Raw genomic sequence first — 15840 nt, 5'->3', positions numbered from 1 at the left:
CACACACACACACACACACACACACACACACACACACACACACACACAGTGTATCATGGAAGCCCCGGGGCATTGCTCTGTTGTGTGCTGTGACTTGCTGTAAATTAGCTGTAAATCTGCCTGAGGGTTAGCACCAAGGTTTACCCTCAATAGATTGGATAAAGTTCCTTTGGCTTCATTCTACAGAACACTCAGTGTTCTTTTTCATTTTTACTTGGTTTCTATCAATGGGTTATGCATAAAAGACAGATCTTTTTAGAATGTTAAACTGTTTGTTGCACCTTTTTTCAAAGAGTGCCCTTTATTAGCATCTGTCCAAAGAAATTGTCTCAGAATAAAAGAGGTCCTATGGTTGAATGAATGCAGCAAACACTTAATATTCTGCCTCTCTCTTGGAGATTCAAAGTGCATATTATTACTTTACAAAGAACTTTTATAAGCCAGTGTTTATTTTCCCAGAATTATTTTTTGTTTCCAGTACCCACTAATCTGAGAGAATATTTTTCCAAGCTGTATGGAAAAGAATTAAGCATGAAAACTGAATTAATATGTGTACATTATAAAATGATTACCACCATCAAGTTAACACATTCATCACCACGTTTAGCTACCATTTGTGTTACGGGTATGAGCAAAGAACACTTAAAGTCTGCCCTCTTAGAAAATTCCAAGTAGACAATACTGTCTTATTAGCTGTATTTCTTAAAAAACAGCAGGAGCTAGAACACACTCCTGGAATAATAGCTGAATGCCAAGTGGACAGAACTGAAAATAAGTTGGGAGGGTGGGTTGTTGTTGTGAGACCTGGGGTCTCACAGCTCAGGAGTTCAAGATCGCACCCTTCCCAAAAACTCCCCCAGACCAAGACTCGTTGCAAAAGCAAGAGGTTTATTAACCATTGCACAATGGGGTCACCCCTGCCGGTCAGCAAAGAGTGGCACCGGGAGACAAAGGCCTTTAGGTTTTTAAAAGAAAAATTGCGGGAGATTTGAAGTTGCAGTCTTGGCAATTTAGGATTGGATGAGGAAGCTATAAAGTAAGATAATTGGTTAGTCTTAGGTGCTCAAGCTTGGCCAGTCCTGCCAAGTGTGGATGCAGCTGCAATTGAAGGTGGGGGTCGTTAGCTCATCCTTGAAGATTAGGAGCTGCAGACTTTTGGCTGGAGGTCAAAAGCTACTCAGAAGAAGTCTAGGTTCGTTGCTAAGAAACGCTATCTCAAAGACAAGGGTTTGGTCCTTCTTTTGCTGAGTGAAGGTTATTGCTTGCTTGCCTTTTTTTATATCTGTCCTCACAGATAGGGTCACATTCCTCCATTCTCTGGAAAGGTACTAAGAAGCTTTAGCTTAACCTGGACCTAAAACTCAAAACTATAGGCTTTAGAAGACATATAGGTTTTAAAGTTAGCCTAACCCTTTCATTGTCAATGTTAGTACAGGAGAAGAAGGCTCAAACCCTTCTTTTGGGGAGGGGTGCTGTTGTTCAAGAGAAGGTTTCTCTGTGTAGCTCTGGCTGTCCTGGACTCGCTTTGTAGACCAAGCTAGCCTCAACCTCTCAGAGATCTGCCTGTCTCTGCCTCCCTGAGTGCTGGGATTAAAGGCATGTGCCACCACACCTGGCTTCAAACCTTTCTTAAAGGGGTGAGATAAACCCAAGAAAGGGGCTGATGATGCTCCGTTGTGCTTTCTGAAGGGATGGGTTGATTTTGGGATGTGGAACAGGCTTCTATCACTCATTACCAACAGAAGGAACATTCCTCACAGGAGTTTTGTGCTCACAGATTTACGAAGCTGCTGTTTCTATGAACAGGGCTCTGAGGTAGAAAAGTAAATACTGCTCTCTTTTTCTGTGTTGTAAAGCTGGGTGTGTGGGACCAGGGCTTCAGCTTCCAGGACTCGGGCCCACCTACACTTATATTGAGGTCTTAATTTACAGAAGCAGACACGTCTCTTACTTCCTCCTCTCCCTAAGATGAATCCTGCATTCCTCCCAAGTTCTTTGTGTCTTTCCTATGTCCTAGGGTGAGTGGACTCTTAACATAGTCTGGATATAACAGATGTCACAGTTATCTCCAGGCTCATTTTGGTCTGAGAGTTTCACAGTCTTTGAGCTTTCAAATATATCTCAAATTTTCTCTCACGAAACACATTTCCAAGCCTGAATTTAGAATCTTCTGTATTTAACCTTTTTTGGTTTTGGTTTTTGTTAATGATAGGCTACAGCTACAGGCAAGAAGGCATCATGAGGAACCGACCAAATTCAGAAACCAGATCTGGCCTAGGTTTTCAACATGTTATTGGCACAAAAAAGGATAGAACTCAGTCTTAAGAAACCAGACATAATACAAGGTGAGGGGCAGGACACTGGTAGGTAAGCCCACCTAGAAAACTTTATATATTTTCTCCTGAGTTTATTCTTAAAATACTCAAATAAGCCTTGTGTCGGTGTTGCACACTTGAATAATCCTAGTCATTGTAAGGCTAAGGCAGGAGAATCAGAAGTTTACAATCAGCCTGGGCTAGCAACTATCTCAACAAGGAAAACAATCAGACATACTTTAAATTTAAAAGAATTACTCAGTGAACACCATATACCTACTTCCTATATTTTATAGCTATCCCGTCATTATTAATTCACCTTCCCATTCATATAGTCATCCTCACCTCCATCTTATTTTTTTATACATTTCAATGTGAACTGAGGACATGGTACACTTCCCAGGGTAGGCTTTTTGACTAAGACCTGGTGTCTAAATACTCGGGGTATATTTTGTTGGAGTTCAGCATTTGTTTATGGTTTCCTTTTGTTTGTATGTTTTACTCTGTCTTCCAGCAACATAATGGAGGTTTATTAAATGCCCGTTAGATCTGAGGGAGAGGAGACAGGGACTTCTACATTTATGAAAGTTGTAAAAGTCAGTGTTTGAAAATTGAAAATTTCAATTGAAAAGACAATTGAATGCCTGCTGCCTTGACACCCCCAAAATAAAACTCATCTGTCACAGCTTCCCTTCACTCTGGTCATTACATGTACTTGGAACTCCACACGCACCTATGGTAGAACGTTCCATTCTCAAAGAGGAAGCATTCCATTCTGAGAAGCCAGGAAGAGTCTTCGGAGGCCAAAATCAGTCTGTCTCCTTTTCCCTACTAATGATGGATTTGGCATAATTCTGTGGTGTCAGAAAGAGGGAGCAGCTGGCTGTGACTAAAAGGGAGATTTTTGATGGCGGTGAGCTGTGGGAAGAGGCGTGTTTGTAGTGAGGCCCTGTGGGTGGACGGGGTGGCATGTGAATTTCGCCCTGGCCCACGTTTTCCAGGAGCTAAGACTCCCTGCCCCGGAGGCCCTAGCAGCCCCAGGCCGGAGAAGTAAACGCGCTCCGCATGACCCGGCTCCCCCATCCAGTTCCTCGGATCCTCCCCTTCTGAGTTCAGTGCAACCTGTATGTGACTCTGCCACAAAGGCACACCCCGTAGGCGACACAGCGTCGATGAAGCAAAAGAAGAAAACCCCGAACAGGGTCTCTGGAACAAATGGAGACCAAAAGACCTCCGAGAAACCGGCCCCAGACGAAGCTCCCCCCAGTGCTGAGGCCCAGGCAGAGCAGCTGGCTCGGGAGCTGGCCTGGTGTGTGGAACCAGCTGGAGCTGGGTCTCAAGAGGCAGAAACCCACCCCGAAGCAGGAAGAGCAGGCTTTAGGGGCAATCCGAACCTTGCGCAGTGAAAAAACTCCCTTGCCGCAGAAGAGACAGCTGATGCGGTCGTTGTTTGGGGACTACAGGGCTCAGATGGATGCGGAGTGGCTGGAGGCCCAGCGAGCTCTAAAGGCCGCTCCCCTTTTAGCCCAGGTCCAGCTTGTGGGTGAGGCCGCCAGAAAGAAGAACGGAAGGGTCTGCAGGCCTCGTCCAGCAGAAAGAACGAAGACCACCCCGGACTTTACGGATGAAGCGTTTCGGTTCAATTTCTTTTAGGGTCGCCTCCACTCTGGACCAGTCATCCTCCTCTGGGGTGGTGTGGAGATTTGTCTGGAGCTCAGGGCCTTTCCAGGAGTTCTCTTGGCCAAAGTGAGTTCTCTTCTGTCAGAAGAGAGATGCAGATGGGAAATCTGTGATAAGGGTGGTTGAGTGTTGAAGGGGGTTGTAGAAAGACATTCTCTCTCCGGTCTCCAGGAGTGGCTTTCGGTGATAAGGAACTAGAGAAGCTGCCTACACACAGGGCTCACTTTTGAAGGGATGCCCTGGCCTTTGGTTTAGTGCTTTATCTATTGTTATGTCGCCCTGATTAATAAATCTTTTTTAAAGAACTAAAAAAAAAAAAAAAAAATTTTTTTTTTTGCGTAGCCAAGGCTGGCCTTATTCTTCCTGCTTCAGCCTCCTGAATATGTGATTACAGATGTGTCATACCACGCTCTGCTAAATGGGGGAAGGGGATTAAAGTAACTTCTGGGTTTTCAGCCCAGGTATGTTTCGGCCTTGCAAAGCTGTTGTCATCACAGCCCTGTCACATTCAGACCCATGGATGAGGTGATGAGTCGGCAGTTTCTGTCTGACCAGACTCAGCCATTTTCCAAGGTCATCTCAGTTCATCTCCTTCATGAAGGAGCCCATGACTGTTCTAGCACAGTGTGAGTGCTTCATTTTCTGAGCTCATTATCATTTACTTGGCTCTGATAATACAATGCCCCAAGAGATTTTGCTTTCTTTCTTTTTTAACTAACCTTTTCTTATAAAAATGGTATATATGCATTGAGAAAAACTATGAGAAATACAAGTCAGGTAATTTAAAAATGAAATAATGTTTCCACCTTCTAGATGAAGATCACCGCTGAAAAGATGTAGTGTCAATGTTAGGGACCCTCTCAGCACATATAAATGTAACTGTACTTTTCTTTAGACCAAAACCAGATAAAATATTAGAAAAGAGTTACTGTGTATTTCAGGCTGGCCTGGAACTCAAACCTGTAGCCTCAGACTCACGATTTATAATGTATTTTAAAAGCAGATATTTATGCTTTACAGTTTAGTAATATTTTATATAGACATTCAAAATCTCATTCATCTTTCTTTCAAATGACCTTAAAAGATATCTTTTCTAATTGGCTTCCAAATCAGCTTCAGTCTGCAGTATGTCTGGTCCCTCGGGTGTTACTGAGTTCAGTCTTTTTCTGTTCCAGTGGCAAGTTGAAAAAACTGGGCCAGTTTTCCTGCAGACATCTCCAGCTTTTGCATTTGCCTGGCTGCTTCCTTGTAGTGACATCTAGCTCATTCTTCTATTACCTGGTTCTTCCTGTTAGCTAGAGATTGTGTAGAAAAGTTTGATGGATTTGGGTTAAAAATTTCTGGCTAGAGGATTTGCACTTGTAATGCACAGTGCATCATATGACAAATAGCTGGCTGTCTCCCTCACAGGTACTTAGATTTGCCCCTAGGTTATGATGATAAGACATCCTCCATTATTGTACCTTATTTTTCCCAAGGTGGACAAGATGTGGGGTCCCAAGTCCATGTAATGACCAGAGTGAAGGGAAGCTGTGACAGATGAATTTTATTCTGAGGCTATCAAAGACAGCAGGCATTCAGTTGTCTTTTCAAAGAACACTGACTTTTATAACTTTCAAGATAGAGTGTTCAGGCATCAGCATTTGAAAATTTCTCCTAAAAATAGCATATCACCAACCACGTTTTTACATGTTCAGTGTCTCAAATGGTTTTGGTCTATAGATCTTGTGCTCCAGTGTTAGAAAATGAACCAGTATTTATTCATTGTAGGATAATGGGAATTATGCCTTCCCTGTAAGAATGAACTGGGGAAATTGCAACTGTAATAGGTGAGATCTGCCATCAGTAGAAAGGAGAAACTAAAAATCATCTTTTAATGGAGATGAATCTTGAAGCCTGCAAATGCAACCAAGGTTATTTGAGAGTAACTCAAGAAAACATGACTGAACCTATTTTTAACTGAAATTATAATTCTAAAATTAACTTAATACAAAGGGGTTTGAGAACTGCTGTCTGGCACTGGGTCTCCTTTCTTGGGTGGAGCCCTGAGCTTGGCAGAGACACCTGGCTAGCTGATCCTGAGCAGGGCAGGACGTGTTTCTTCCTGACTCTGTTTGTGAGGTAAGATCTTCCTGCTCTAAAGCTCCCTTATTAGAATTTGGCTTCACTCACCAATTCCTTTCAAAGGGCTGTAGGGTCAGCAAACTTTCTATTATTTATTATCTCACCTTTGCAAAAGGTCAGGGATTAGCATGGCTTAACTGAGCCCTCTGCTTGTGGTTTCCAACTTGGAAGTCAGGACTTCTCATCTAGAGCACAAGGTCTCCAAAGCTCCTCACCTCTGAGGTTGTTTTCCTCACCTCTGCAGGGCTTGTACCCTTGCCTCCTCAGGCTGCTCCTGAGGCACAGGCAGTTCACAGCACAGTTTTTGACTCCCTCAGGGACAGCAAGAGCAGGGCTGTGTGCCATTTCCAGCACCGCAGTGTTACTTAGCGGTATTTATATAGAATACTGTCTGTCTAGTCTCGCCAAGTGCATGGGCACTGCGTGGACCCCAGAGTTATTACCTTAACTGTGCTGTACACAGGAACTGTGTTTTCACATGGGTTGTCTCTGGGTTACTGCTGCAGGACTAGAGGAACAGCTGGGGTGTATATGCCTACTGTATATCCTGTACTGTGCTATGTGCTTTCTCTCCTTTGATTCCTGTGTCAGTTCTGTGTAGTATAGGTGGGTCTCAGAGATGCTGAAAGTATTACCCAAGGTCACCATATAGTCTCTGAGCCTGAGCTTCCACATCAAAGGCTCCTGACCCTGAAACCCTCCCCTTAAATCCTGACTAAATGAGTTACTGTAAACAAAGCTTGAGGAATACCTTTACCCTAAAGTCTTTTCAATAAAACCTTGTTAAAACTGTAATGCAGAGAAGGGACCTGAAACATAGACATGAATGTTAACAAAATGCTAGTTAAGACAAACACCCATGTAATCTCTCTCTACCCAAACAGCCTTCTTTCTCCCCAAAGGGACCGATAATTTGCCCTCATAGTAACCACTCCTTGCCTTGCTTTCCCAGTGCGTCTTACCTGCTAAGTAGGTACCCATAAATAATGTAATTTTGTTTGCATAATACAGAATTTTATATAAGCAGAATCACGCAGTACAAATTCTTTTGTAGTTTTTTTCACTTACCATCTTATTTTTACAATCTGCCTTAATTGACCTCATATTAATGCATGGAATTAATTTATTTGCTATGGTTTATTAGATTCTGCTGAATGCATTTTAACATTTTATCTAATCTATTGGTGATAGTGGTTTGATTTTGGCTATTAAATACTATGTTGTGTAAACAAGTCTTGGACACACATACGTATGTGTGTATATATATATATATACATACACATATATACACATATGAAGTGAAATGAATATATATATTTCTATATATATCTGTGTGTGTGTGTGTGTGTGTGCGCGCGCGCGCACTTGCACACATTTCTGTAGGGTGGACCTTAGGGGATTGCTAGGTATATAAATCACTGGCTGCTTCTCTATTTCCTGAGGATCAATTCCTAGCAGTGAAATTAATAGGTCAGAAATATAACCATATTGTAACCATATAAGGTGATTTCAAGAGCTCTTTGAACTTCATTAACTTTACTCAACTTTAAAACAACAAGGTCTCCTGTAGTCCAGGCTGGCTGGAACTCACCTTATAGTCAGAGTTGAACTTAGCTTTTTTTCCCTCCTGCTTACACTGACTGCTGGGAATCACAGGACTGCTCTCACACACTTGGTTTCTAATTAAATTCTGCTGCTGTGTAAAGCAGTCTGTAGAAGCAAGCTGTAGAGCAGTACACTCTTTCTTTGCGCTGGCAAGCATTGGCTTTATTTTTCTGGAAATGTATTTCTTTGTACAGAACTGTCATATATGAAATTCACTATGGAAAATTGTGTAATGACATGATTCATTAGTTGAGAACTCAGTTTCCTCAACTTGAATGGAAGTTTCTACTCATTGAATGTTTCTGTGTTGTTGCTGTTTCCCTCATCAGATGTGATCTCGTCTCTGATATATATGTTTTTCATTCTGCTCTAAATGAGGGTTGTGTCTTAGTCAGGCTCTGATACACTATTGCCTGCTGTGGTGGTTTGGTAGTCTGTGTTCAGTACTGTTGGTACTGCATTTGTTTTTGGATGCTTACCTTTGCTTGTGTGTCTGTACTCTGCTTTAGTGTTTGGAGCTTATTGATGAGCACCTGCTTTGATTTGTAGAGTGTCTTTTAACATAGGACATGGCAGTTTATTTGGAAGTGATTCTTTGGGGTTTGAAATATTTATCCTGTAGGGGTCTTTTATGAGACTTTCTCCAACCAAAGACCATGTATGGATATAACCTAGAACCCCTCTTCGAAGGTAGCCCATAGTAGCTCAGTATCCAAGTGGGTTCCCTAGTAGGGGGAACAGGGACTGTCTCTGACATGAACTCAATGGCTGGCTCTTTGATCACCTCCCCCTGAGGGAGGAACAGCCTTGCTAGGCCACAGAGAAGGGACTTTGCAGCCAGTCCTGAAGATACCTGATAAGCTAGGGTCAGATGGAAGAGGAGGAGGACCTCTGTTATCAGTGGACTTGGAAAGGGGCAGGGAGGAGATGAGGGAGGGAGGGATTAAGAGGAAATGGGGGGTGGGCTACAGCTGGAATACAAAGTAAATAACCTGTGATTAATACAAAAAATTATTTTAAAAAGAAATATTTATCCTGGCATTTAAATGAGCCCTGATCTGGAGGGTCCAACATTTAATTTCTGTCTTTTTAAGATTCCTTGAGAATGTTCAGGCTTATAAGACTGCAGTTCATTAATATTCTGTCATAGCATCCGAGACAGGTGCCTGGCAGAAAGGAAACAGAGATAAGATTAAATACAAGAGTTCTTAGGGGTGAGACAGCACCTTATACCTGAAAGCATTTGAAGGCATTGACTGACTTGCCTGCCAACATCTTGGGGAAGTAGGAAAGGTTTTCATTTTGTACGTAATAGCTGAGAAGCTGAGATGTGCATTTAATCTCTTAATTATTCCTGAGAAGTTGAAGTTCATGTGGAAGTAACTTTATTTAAAATCATGAAGGCATTCTTTGTAGCCTGTTTTTTTACACAATATATTTCTACTTCAAAAAAGTTTCTACTTTACTGTGCTTGTTTTAATAGACTCATCCTTTGGCCTTTCATTTTTCTCAGAAAACAGTTGAATGAACACCAAAGCTCTTGGTTTCATTTCCACAAAACAAATCCATTAGAAAGCTTCCATCTTTGGAGAAAGCAGGAAAAGAGCAGGTGCTGGTATGACACAGAGTGTCCCCTTGCTCCAGAAGGGCAGCCTGGAGTAGGTAGGCGTGAGAACACAGACACCAGATTGCTTACAGGTGTGCTGCTCTTATTCCCCCCTCAGAACCAGCCCCAGTTATGAGCAGATTCCAGTGACAGGTGATTCCAGTCAGTGCTCACTTTCCATCAGTCCACACTCGCTGAAAATCTTTAAAACAAGATCTCTCAGTGACTTCAGATTTGCTAAGTAGGTTAGGTTGGGCTAGGCTGCTGGCTGTCAAGCCTCCAGGTCTCCACCTGTCTCCACCTCCCCAGCACTGGAATTACAAAGATGTGCTACCATGCCTCACACATCTTGAAGCTCTACTTTATATATGTGAGTATTCTGTTTGCCATACATATGTGACTGTACATGCATGGAGGTCAAGGAAGGTGTGGGATCCCCTAAAACTGGAGTTGAAAACAGCTGTGAGCCATTGTATGGGTGCTGGCAATCAAACCTGGGTCCTTGCCAAGAGCAGAAAGTGCTCTTAACCACCAAGCCATCTCTCCAGCCTTTCTTCTTTTTTTTTAAGTGTGAGTTCTGGGCATCTAACTCAGGTTCTCCTGCTTGCAAGGCAAGCACTTTACTGATTGCCCGATCTCCCCAGCCTTGAAGAACACTTTAAAATGTGAATTGGGAGTTGGAACCAAGAACTGATGCTAGAGCTCCATGAACGATTTTGGCTGTGGTGGCACATATCTTAGCTCCCAGGAGGCAGAGGCAGGCAGACCTCTGTGAGCTGGAGACCGTACAACATAGTGAGATTCAGGATAGCCCATAGAGAGATCTTGTTTCATTTGAAGAAGAAGAGAATAGAGAAGAAAAGAAAAGAAAAGAAAAAAAAAAAAAAACAGAAAGAAGCTAGACAGCCTCAGCAGATTTTTATTTCTGCATGCTGTCTGTGTTGTTTCCCCAGTGACTTCTCAGAAAATAGTTTCCTAGGTAGTGGTAAAAGCCTATGGGGCCAGTCCTTGGTACATTACTAATGTTTCTATGGTAATTGTCACATGACCCATAATCTGTGTGAGACAAATTTAAGTTTTTTCCACATTGTATGTTTAAACTTTTTTTTTTTTTAACAGGTTCTCTGTGTTTTTTTTCCATGTAAGAAAATAGTAATATATTTGAATTCTGATTATTTTATACAAGATGAATATAACAAATATGACAAAAAGCTTTAGATCTAATTTATGTAGTTTTGTAATGGTTGATAACTAGGGACAGAGGTTAAAAAGGAGGGGAATTTTATTGAAGTAATGGGCAGGACTAATGATAAAATATTTAATATTTAAAGATTATTTTCCTTACATGTTGTCTCCCCTCCACCCCCGTGTTGTAAAAAAATCTTAAATTGAAAATAAGTTCACATACGGTTGTTTTCTCTCTGTACAGTAAACTTGTCTTCTCTGGGCCTGCCACAATTCTGAGGCCTGAAATTGTGGCAAGCAAGCATAGCAAAGGCCCTGACCTTTTGGAACTTAGGGGCAAGGAGAAGAGACATCAGTTCAGTTAACAAAGAACTGTATGTCAGGTGTAGTAAGTGGTACAGAGAAAAATTAAACAGGAATATAGCATGAATTTGGTACATGACTGTAGTGCTCTTTTTAAAATTTCTCCTTTATTTGGGGTGTGTAGGCCTCTACCTCCCTTCCACCAACCCCCCAACCTTAAGTAGGAAAGAGAAAAGGTTAGCGGGTAGAGGGATCCCAGATCCCTTTACTTCTTCCTGATAGTTAGGGTCAAGGGGTTCTTTCAGGGCTCCATATCAATCTCTTGACGCAGCCAGCAGTCTCCTCCACGCCGCTGCACCCCGAAGTGTTTCTCTTATCTGTCTGCTCCAAACTGCCACAGCATTTCTCGTCTTGTTCTCTCCAAACTGCTACATGCCACATGCCAACATAGAAGGCTACCTAATCTCTGTCTCACTCTATTTTTTTACTCTCAGAGTCCTAAACCATGCTCCCTCTGTGCAGCATGCGGAAGGGCCGTTACCAGCTGGCAGAAGCCACACTCCGAACAGGACAGGAGTTTATTTAGTTTATAGTTCTGGAGGCTGGGAGTCCAAGAGCACAGTGTGAGCATCTGCTCAGCATCTCACAAGTGTCTTGGCAAAGGGTATCACAGGGCAGTCTACCAGCTTGGGGGTTTTCTCTCTCTGTCTCTCTCTCTCTCTCTCTCTCTCTCTCCTCTCTCTCGCTCACTCTCGCTCTCTCACAGAACATAGATTCTTCTCTCATTCAATACATCCTGACCAGTTTCTCCTTCCTCCACTCTTTTTAGCCCTACCCCCATTTCTCCTTACCCCCATATCCACTCCCCCTCCATCTCACTTCAGACAAGAACAGGCCTCCAAGAGACAACAACTAAACACAACGAAATCAATGCCAAAAAGATAAATGCAAAAAAAAAAAAAAAAAAGCCAAAACCCTTCACATTGAAGCTGGAAAAGGCAACTCAACAGGAGGGAAAGAGTCTCAGGAGCAGAGCTTAAGCATGAGAGACATAGCAGGGTGGTGGGGGCACATTTGTTTAATGCCAACACTGGAGGCAGAGGCAGGGGGATCTCTGTGAGTTTGAGGCCAGTCTGGTCTACAGAGTGAGTTCCAGGATAGCCAAAGCTACACAGAAAAACCCTGTCTCCAAAAACAAAGACTCAGAGACACACCCTCTCCCACTGTTAGGAGTCCCACAGAAACACCAAGCTAACAACCACAACATATATGCAGAGGACGTGGTGTAGACCCAGAAAGGCTTTGTGCTTGCCCACGATAGTTTCTGTAAGCCCAAATGAGTTGAGTTTTGTGCAGGGTGATAAATATGGATCTGTTCTCATTCTTCCACATGCAGACATCTGGTGTGACTAGCACCATTTGTTGAAAAAAAAGAGTAGATTCCTCAAATTCCACAAAATAGAAATAAAAGGAACATTGCCCAGTTCATTTTATGAGGCCACAGTCACCCTGATATCTAAACCACATAAAAACTAAACAGAATTACAGACCAATTTCCCTTATGAATGTAGATGCAAAAATACTCAATAAAATACTTACAAGCCAAATCCAAGAACACATTAAAAACATCATCCACAATGATCAAGTAGCCTTCAGTCCAGAGATGAAGGGATGGTTCAATATATGAAAATCAATAAATGTAATCTACCATGTAAACAAACCAAAAGAACAGAAAACACGATCATTTCCTTAGATGCAGAAAAGGCCTTTGACAAAATCCAACACCTTCATGATAAAGTCCTGAAGAGATTAATGCCACGAGGCCCATACCAAACACAATAAAGCCAGTCTACAGCAGACCAATAGCCAACATCATTTTAAGTGGAGAGAAACTCAAAGTGACCCCACTAAAATGTGGAACAAGGTAAGGCTGTCCACTCTCCATATTTATTCAATATAGTATTTGAAGTTATAGCTAGAATAATAAGACAACTGATGGGGACCAAAGGGATACAAATTGGAAAGGAAGATGTCAACATACTGTTACTTGCAGATCTGATAGTATACATAAGTGACCCTGAAAATTCCACCAGGGAACTTTTACAAGATTAACTAAAACAAAACAAAACAAAAAATTCAGTATCTCTCATATATACAAATGTAAAATGGATTGAGAAAGAAACCAGGGAAATAACACCTTTCACAATAGCTTCAAATAATATAAAATATCTTGGGGTAACTCTAACCTAGCAAGTGAAAGACTTACATGTTAAAAACTTAATGTCTTTCGAAGAAAGAAGGAAGCATAGGATGCTAGTTATTTCTTTTACTCAATAAATACTTACATGGTCCTTACATGCTAGGCACCATTCTAATAGCATTATAAATACCAGCTTGGCATTCTTTAACACCAGCATGACTCTGAGGTAAATGTCAGAGGTTAAATTCAGAGGATTGGTAAGAGGTTTGGATGTAAGAGGGGGACCAAGAATAAATTTCTGTATGGGGCCAGCCTAAAACTTCTAAGGCTGAAGTGACCTTATGGCAAGAAGGAGCTGGAGGAGCAGCCTATTTGGGTGCAGGCCAGAGTCGGGAGTGTGGGTTTTAGACATGCTCAACATGGTCAAGCAGCCGTGTTAATAGAGGATCTGACTCCAAGGGACAGGCAAAGCTGAGATAAGTTGCAAAAGACATCTCAAAGCATTCAGGAAGAAATACCTATCTGATGTTTGTTTTTACCATAAGTCTGACCAGAGGCTAATATGGGGCAGTCTATCCACTAGACCATGGTCCTGAGGTAGCATTATCTTGGGCCTTAGGCTCAGTTTCTTTATAAAACAGGATGAGCACCACTTCTTTTATAGCATCCTTAGATAAAATGAAATAACAAATGTTAAGTAGAGCAGTGCTTGGACAAGGAAAATACCTCACAAAACCATAACCTTCCATATCCTTGGGTTTAGTTTGTTGCATCCAGCTGAGACTAACAGAACATGATCAATGCTTCTAGTATGAATGAAGTCTGAATTTACAGCCTGCTCACACTTCTTGTCTAATGACAAAAAAAATTCAGGCTAGGCACAGTGGCGAATGCATGTTGTACCTGCCACACGGGAGGCTGAGGCAGGAAGACAACTGGATCTTGAGGTAAACATAAATAATATAGCAAGATCCTGAAGCAGAGTGGGAGAAGGGTTCTGGGAATATGTAGCTCAGTGATAGAGCATGCTAGAGACTCTAGGTTCTATTCCCAGCGAAGCCTTCCACCCTCTCCCCCAAAACTCAGCTCCCATTTTTTACAAGTAAATGATAATGATATTATAAAAGAAAGGATTTTAACTGGAGATTTCTTTAAGAGAGCACAGGGAAAGAAGCTGTGGGTTCTGAGTATTAAAAGTTTCCACATGCAAAAGCAGTGTGAGGGTTCAGGGAGAAGCACAAGCAGAAAACGCATGGATTAGTCATGGATACTTTACATCAAAGCCTGAAGAAAGCCTGCCGGAGCCATGGGGCTGACCTATAAGGACAAATTGAACACTGTAGCAGTGACATGCTGTTTGAATCAGAGGGAATTAGCTCACTAATACCCTGGGGATACTGCTAGGACCTTGCTAAGGGGGCATTTCTGGGACTGAGGTTAATCTTAATTCTATTTTCTACAGTCATAGCTGGACTGACTCATTTAAAGTGTTGAAATTTTATCTTACACAAACAGCCTGTTTTTATTAGAGAAGCAAAGATGAATTAGTTGATTTAAAAAAAAAAAAAACAACCAGCAACTAAAGGTAAAGAAGTGTTTTTACTTCTTAGCTATTTGTTTAGGTCTGGTTAGGTCCCCCTTGACCACAGGAGGAAAGTTTAGATCTTTCCTTCTTAGTATTAGGCATGCCATCATATTCTTGGAGCACCCTGAATATGTCCCTGGGGCATCATTTGTCTTCCAGTAAAGACCACCTCTGTGCCCCAGCCTGCTCCCGTCTCAGTCTTAATTGAAAGTATGTTCCATAGATACCTTGTGTACCCTTCCCCCAACCTTCCATAGTTTTGAAGAGTTTCACAGGCGTCTCTATACAGTCTTCATTTGAAGGCACAGACAGTTCATGATCCAGGAAGTCCTGGATTTTCAGCCTTGAGGCACCAGGTTGTATTCAGGTGAGTGTTCCTTCCATTGCCCTCCTGATACTTTGGGGCTACTCTATATTCACTATGTCAGGGCCAATAGATGAAGAGCTAGCCTAGATGCCCTGCAGCATTGCTGCAGTTGGGGCTGTGATTCCTTTTGTTGTCCGTCAGTCCTTTTTCCACATTGCCATGGGCTCTTTCTTCTTCAGGCTCTATAAGATCTGCCCTTGTTTCCACTTAATCTGTTAGACTTATCTGTGTTGTATAAAAATGAAGATTTAAACAAAAACAGCAACATCAGCATCTAACATTAGTATACTTTTTTTTGGCACCTTATGTGGTATTCCTCCAGCTTCTGATCAGTCACCGAGTTAGCAGATTTTCTGAGCTCACACAGTACAATAACTGTTAAAGAAGAAAAGTCATACTCTTTTTAAATACTGAGTTTGGAAGACGTTATCCCCGGGAGAACTCAGCAATAATTTATCTCTATCTGCAAGGAAAGCATAGTGAATATGAGTGTTCCATCCATGGTGGAATCACCTAACCACCAGACCATCAATTTAACATAGAGGATTGTTATTTATTGTGTAAGTCCTCAGAACACTTGAAAATCTTTTCTCTCAAACCTTTTTTAAAAAGGTTTTTTAAAACCTTTTTACTTATTTTATTTGTATACATGTTTTGCCTGTGTGCATGTATATATGTATACCACATATATGCCTGTTGCCCATGGAGGTCAGAAAAAGGCATGAGATCCCCTGGAAATAGAGATGCACATAGTCATAAGGCATAGTGTGGGTGCTGGGCACCAGACATCAGGCCTCTACAAGAGCTGCACATCTCTAACCCACTGAGCAGCTCTCCAGACCCTACTTTCTAAATTCCCCCGCTCCTTTC

At 41.9% G+C, this 15840-nt stretch overlaps 2 protein-coding genes across 4 annotated transcripts in view; both read left to right on the top strand.

Moving 5' to 3' along the window:
- Bicdl1 (BICD family like cargo adaptor 1) overlaps window positions 1-15840 on the top strand; it is an 87677-nt gene that overhangs the window by 33096 nt on the left and 38741 nt on the right. The gene's annotated exons all lie outside the window — the stretch shown is intronic.
- LOC129675714 (UPF0488 protein C8orf33 homolog) lies at window positions 3462-3968 on the top strand. Its single transcript, XM_055605712.1, is given in 2 exon segments — window positions 3462-3634; window positions 3636-3968. Coding segments are annotated over 2 exon segments (480 nt in total). The 5' UTR covers window positions 3462-3487.

The sequence above is a fragment of the Psammomys obesus genome, unplaced genomic scaffold, assembly GCF_907164565.1.
Source record: "Psammomys obesus unplaced genomic scaffold, mPsaObe1.curated_primary_1811, whole genome shotgun sequence".
NCBI classification, from domain to species: domain Eukaryota; kingdom Metazoa; phylum Chordata; class Mammalia; order Rodentia; family Muridae; genus Psammomys; species Psammomys obesus.
This window is presented reverse-complemented; position numbering and strand designations above follow the sequence as displayed.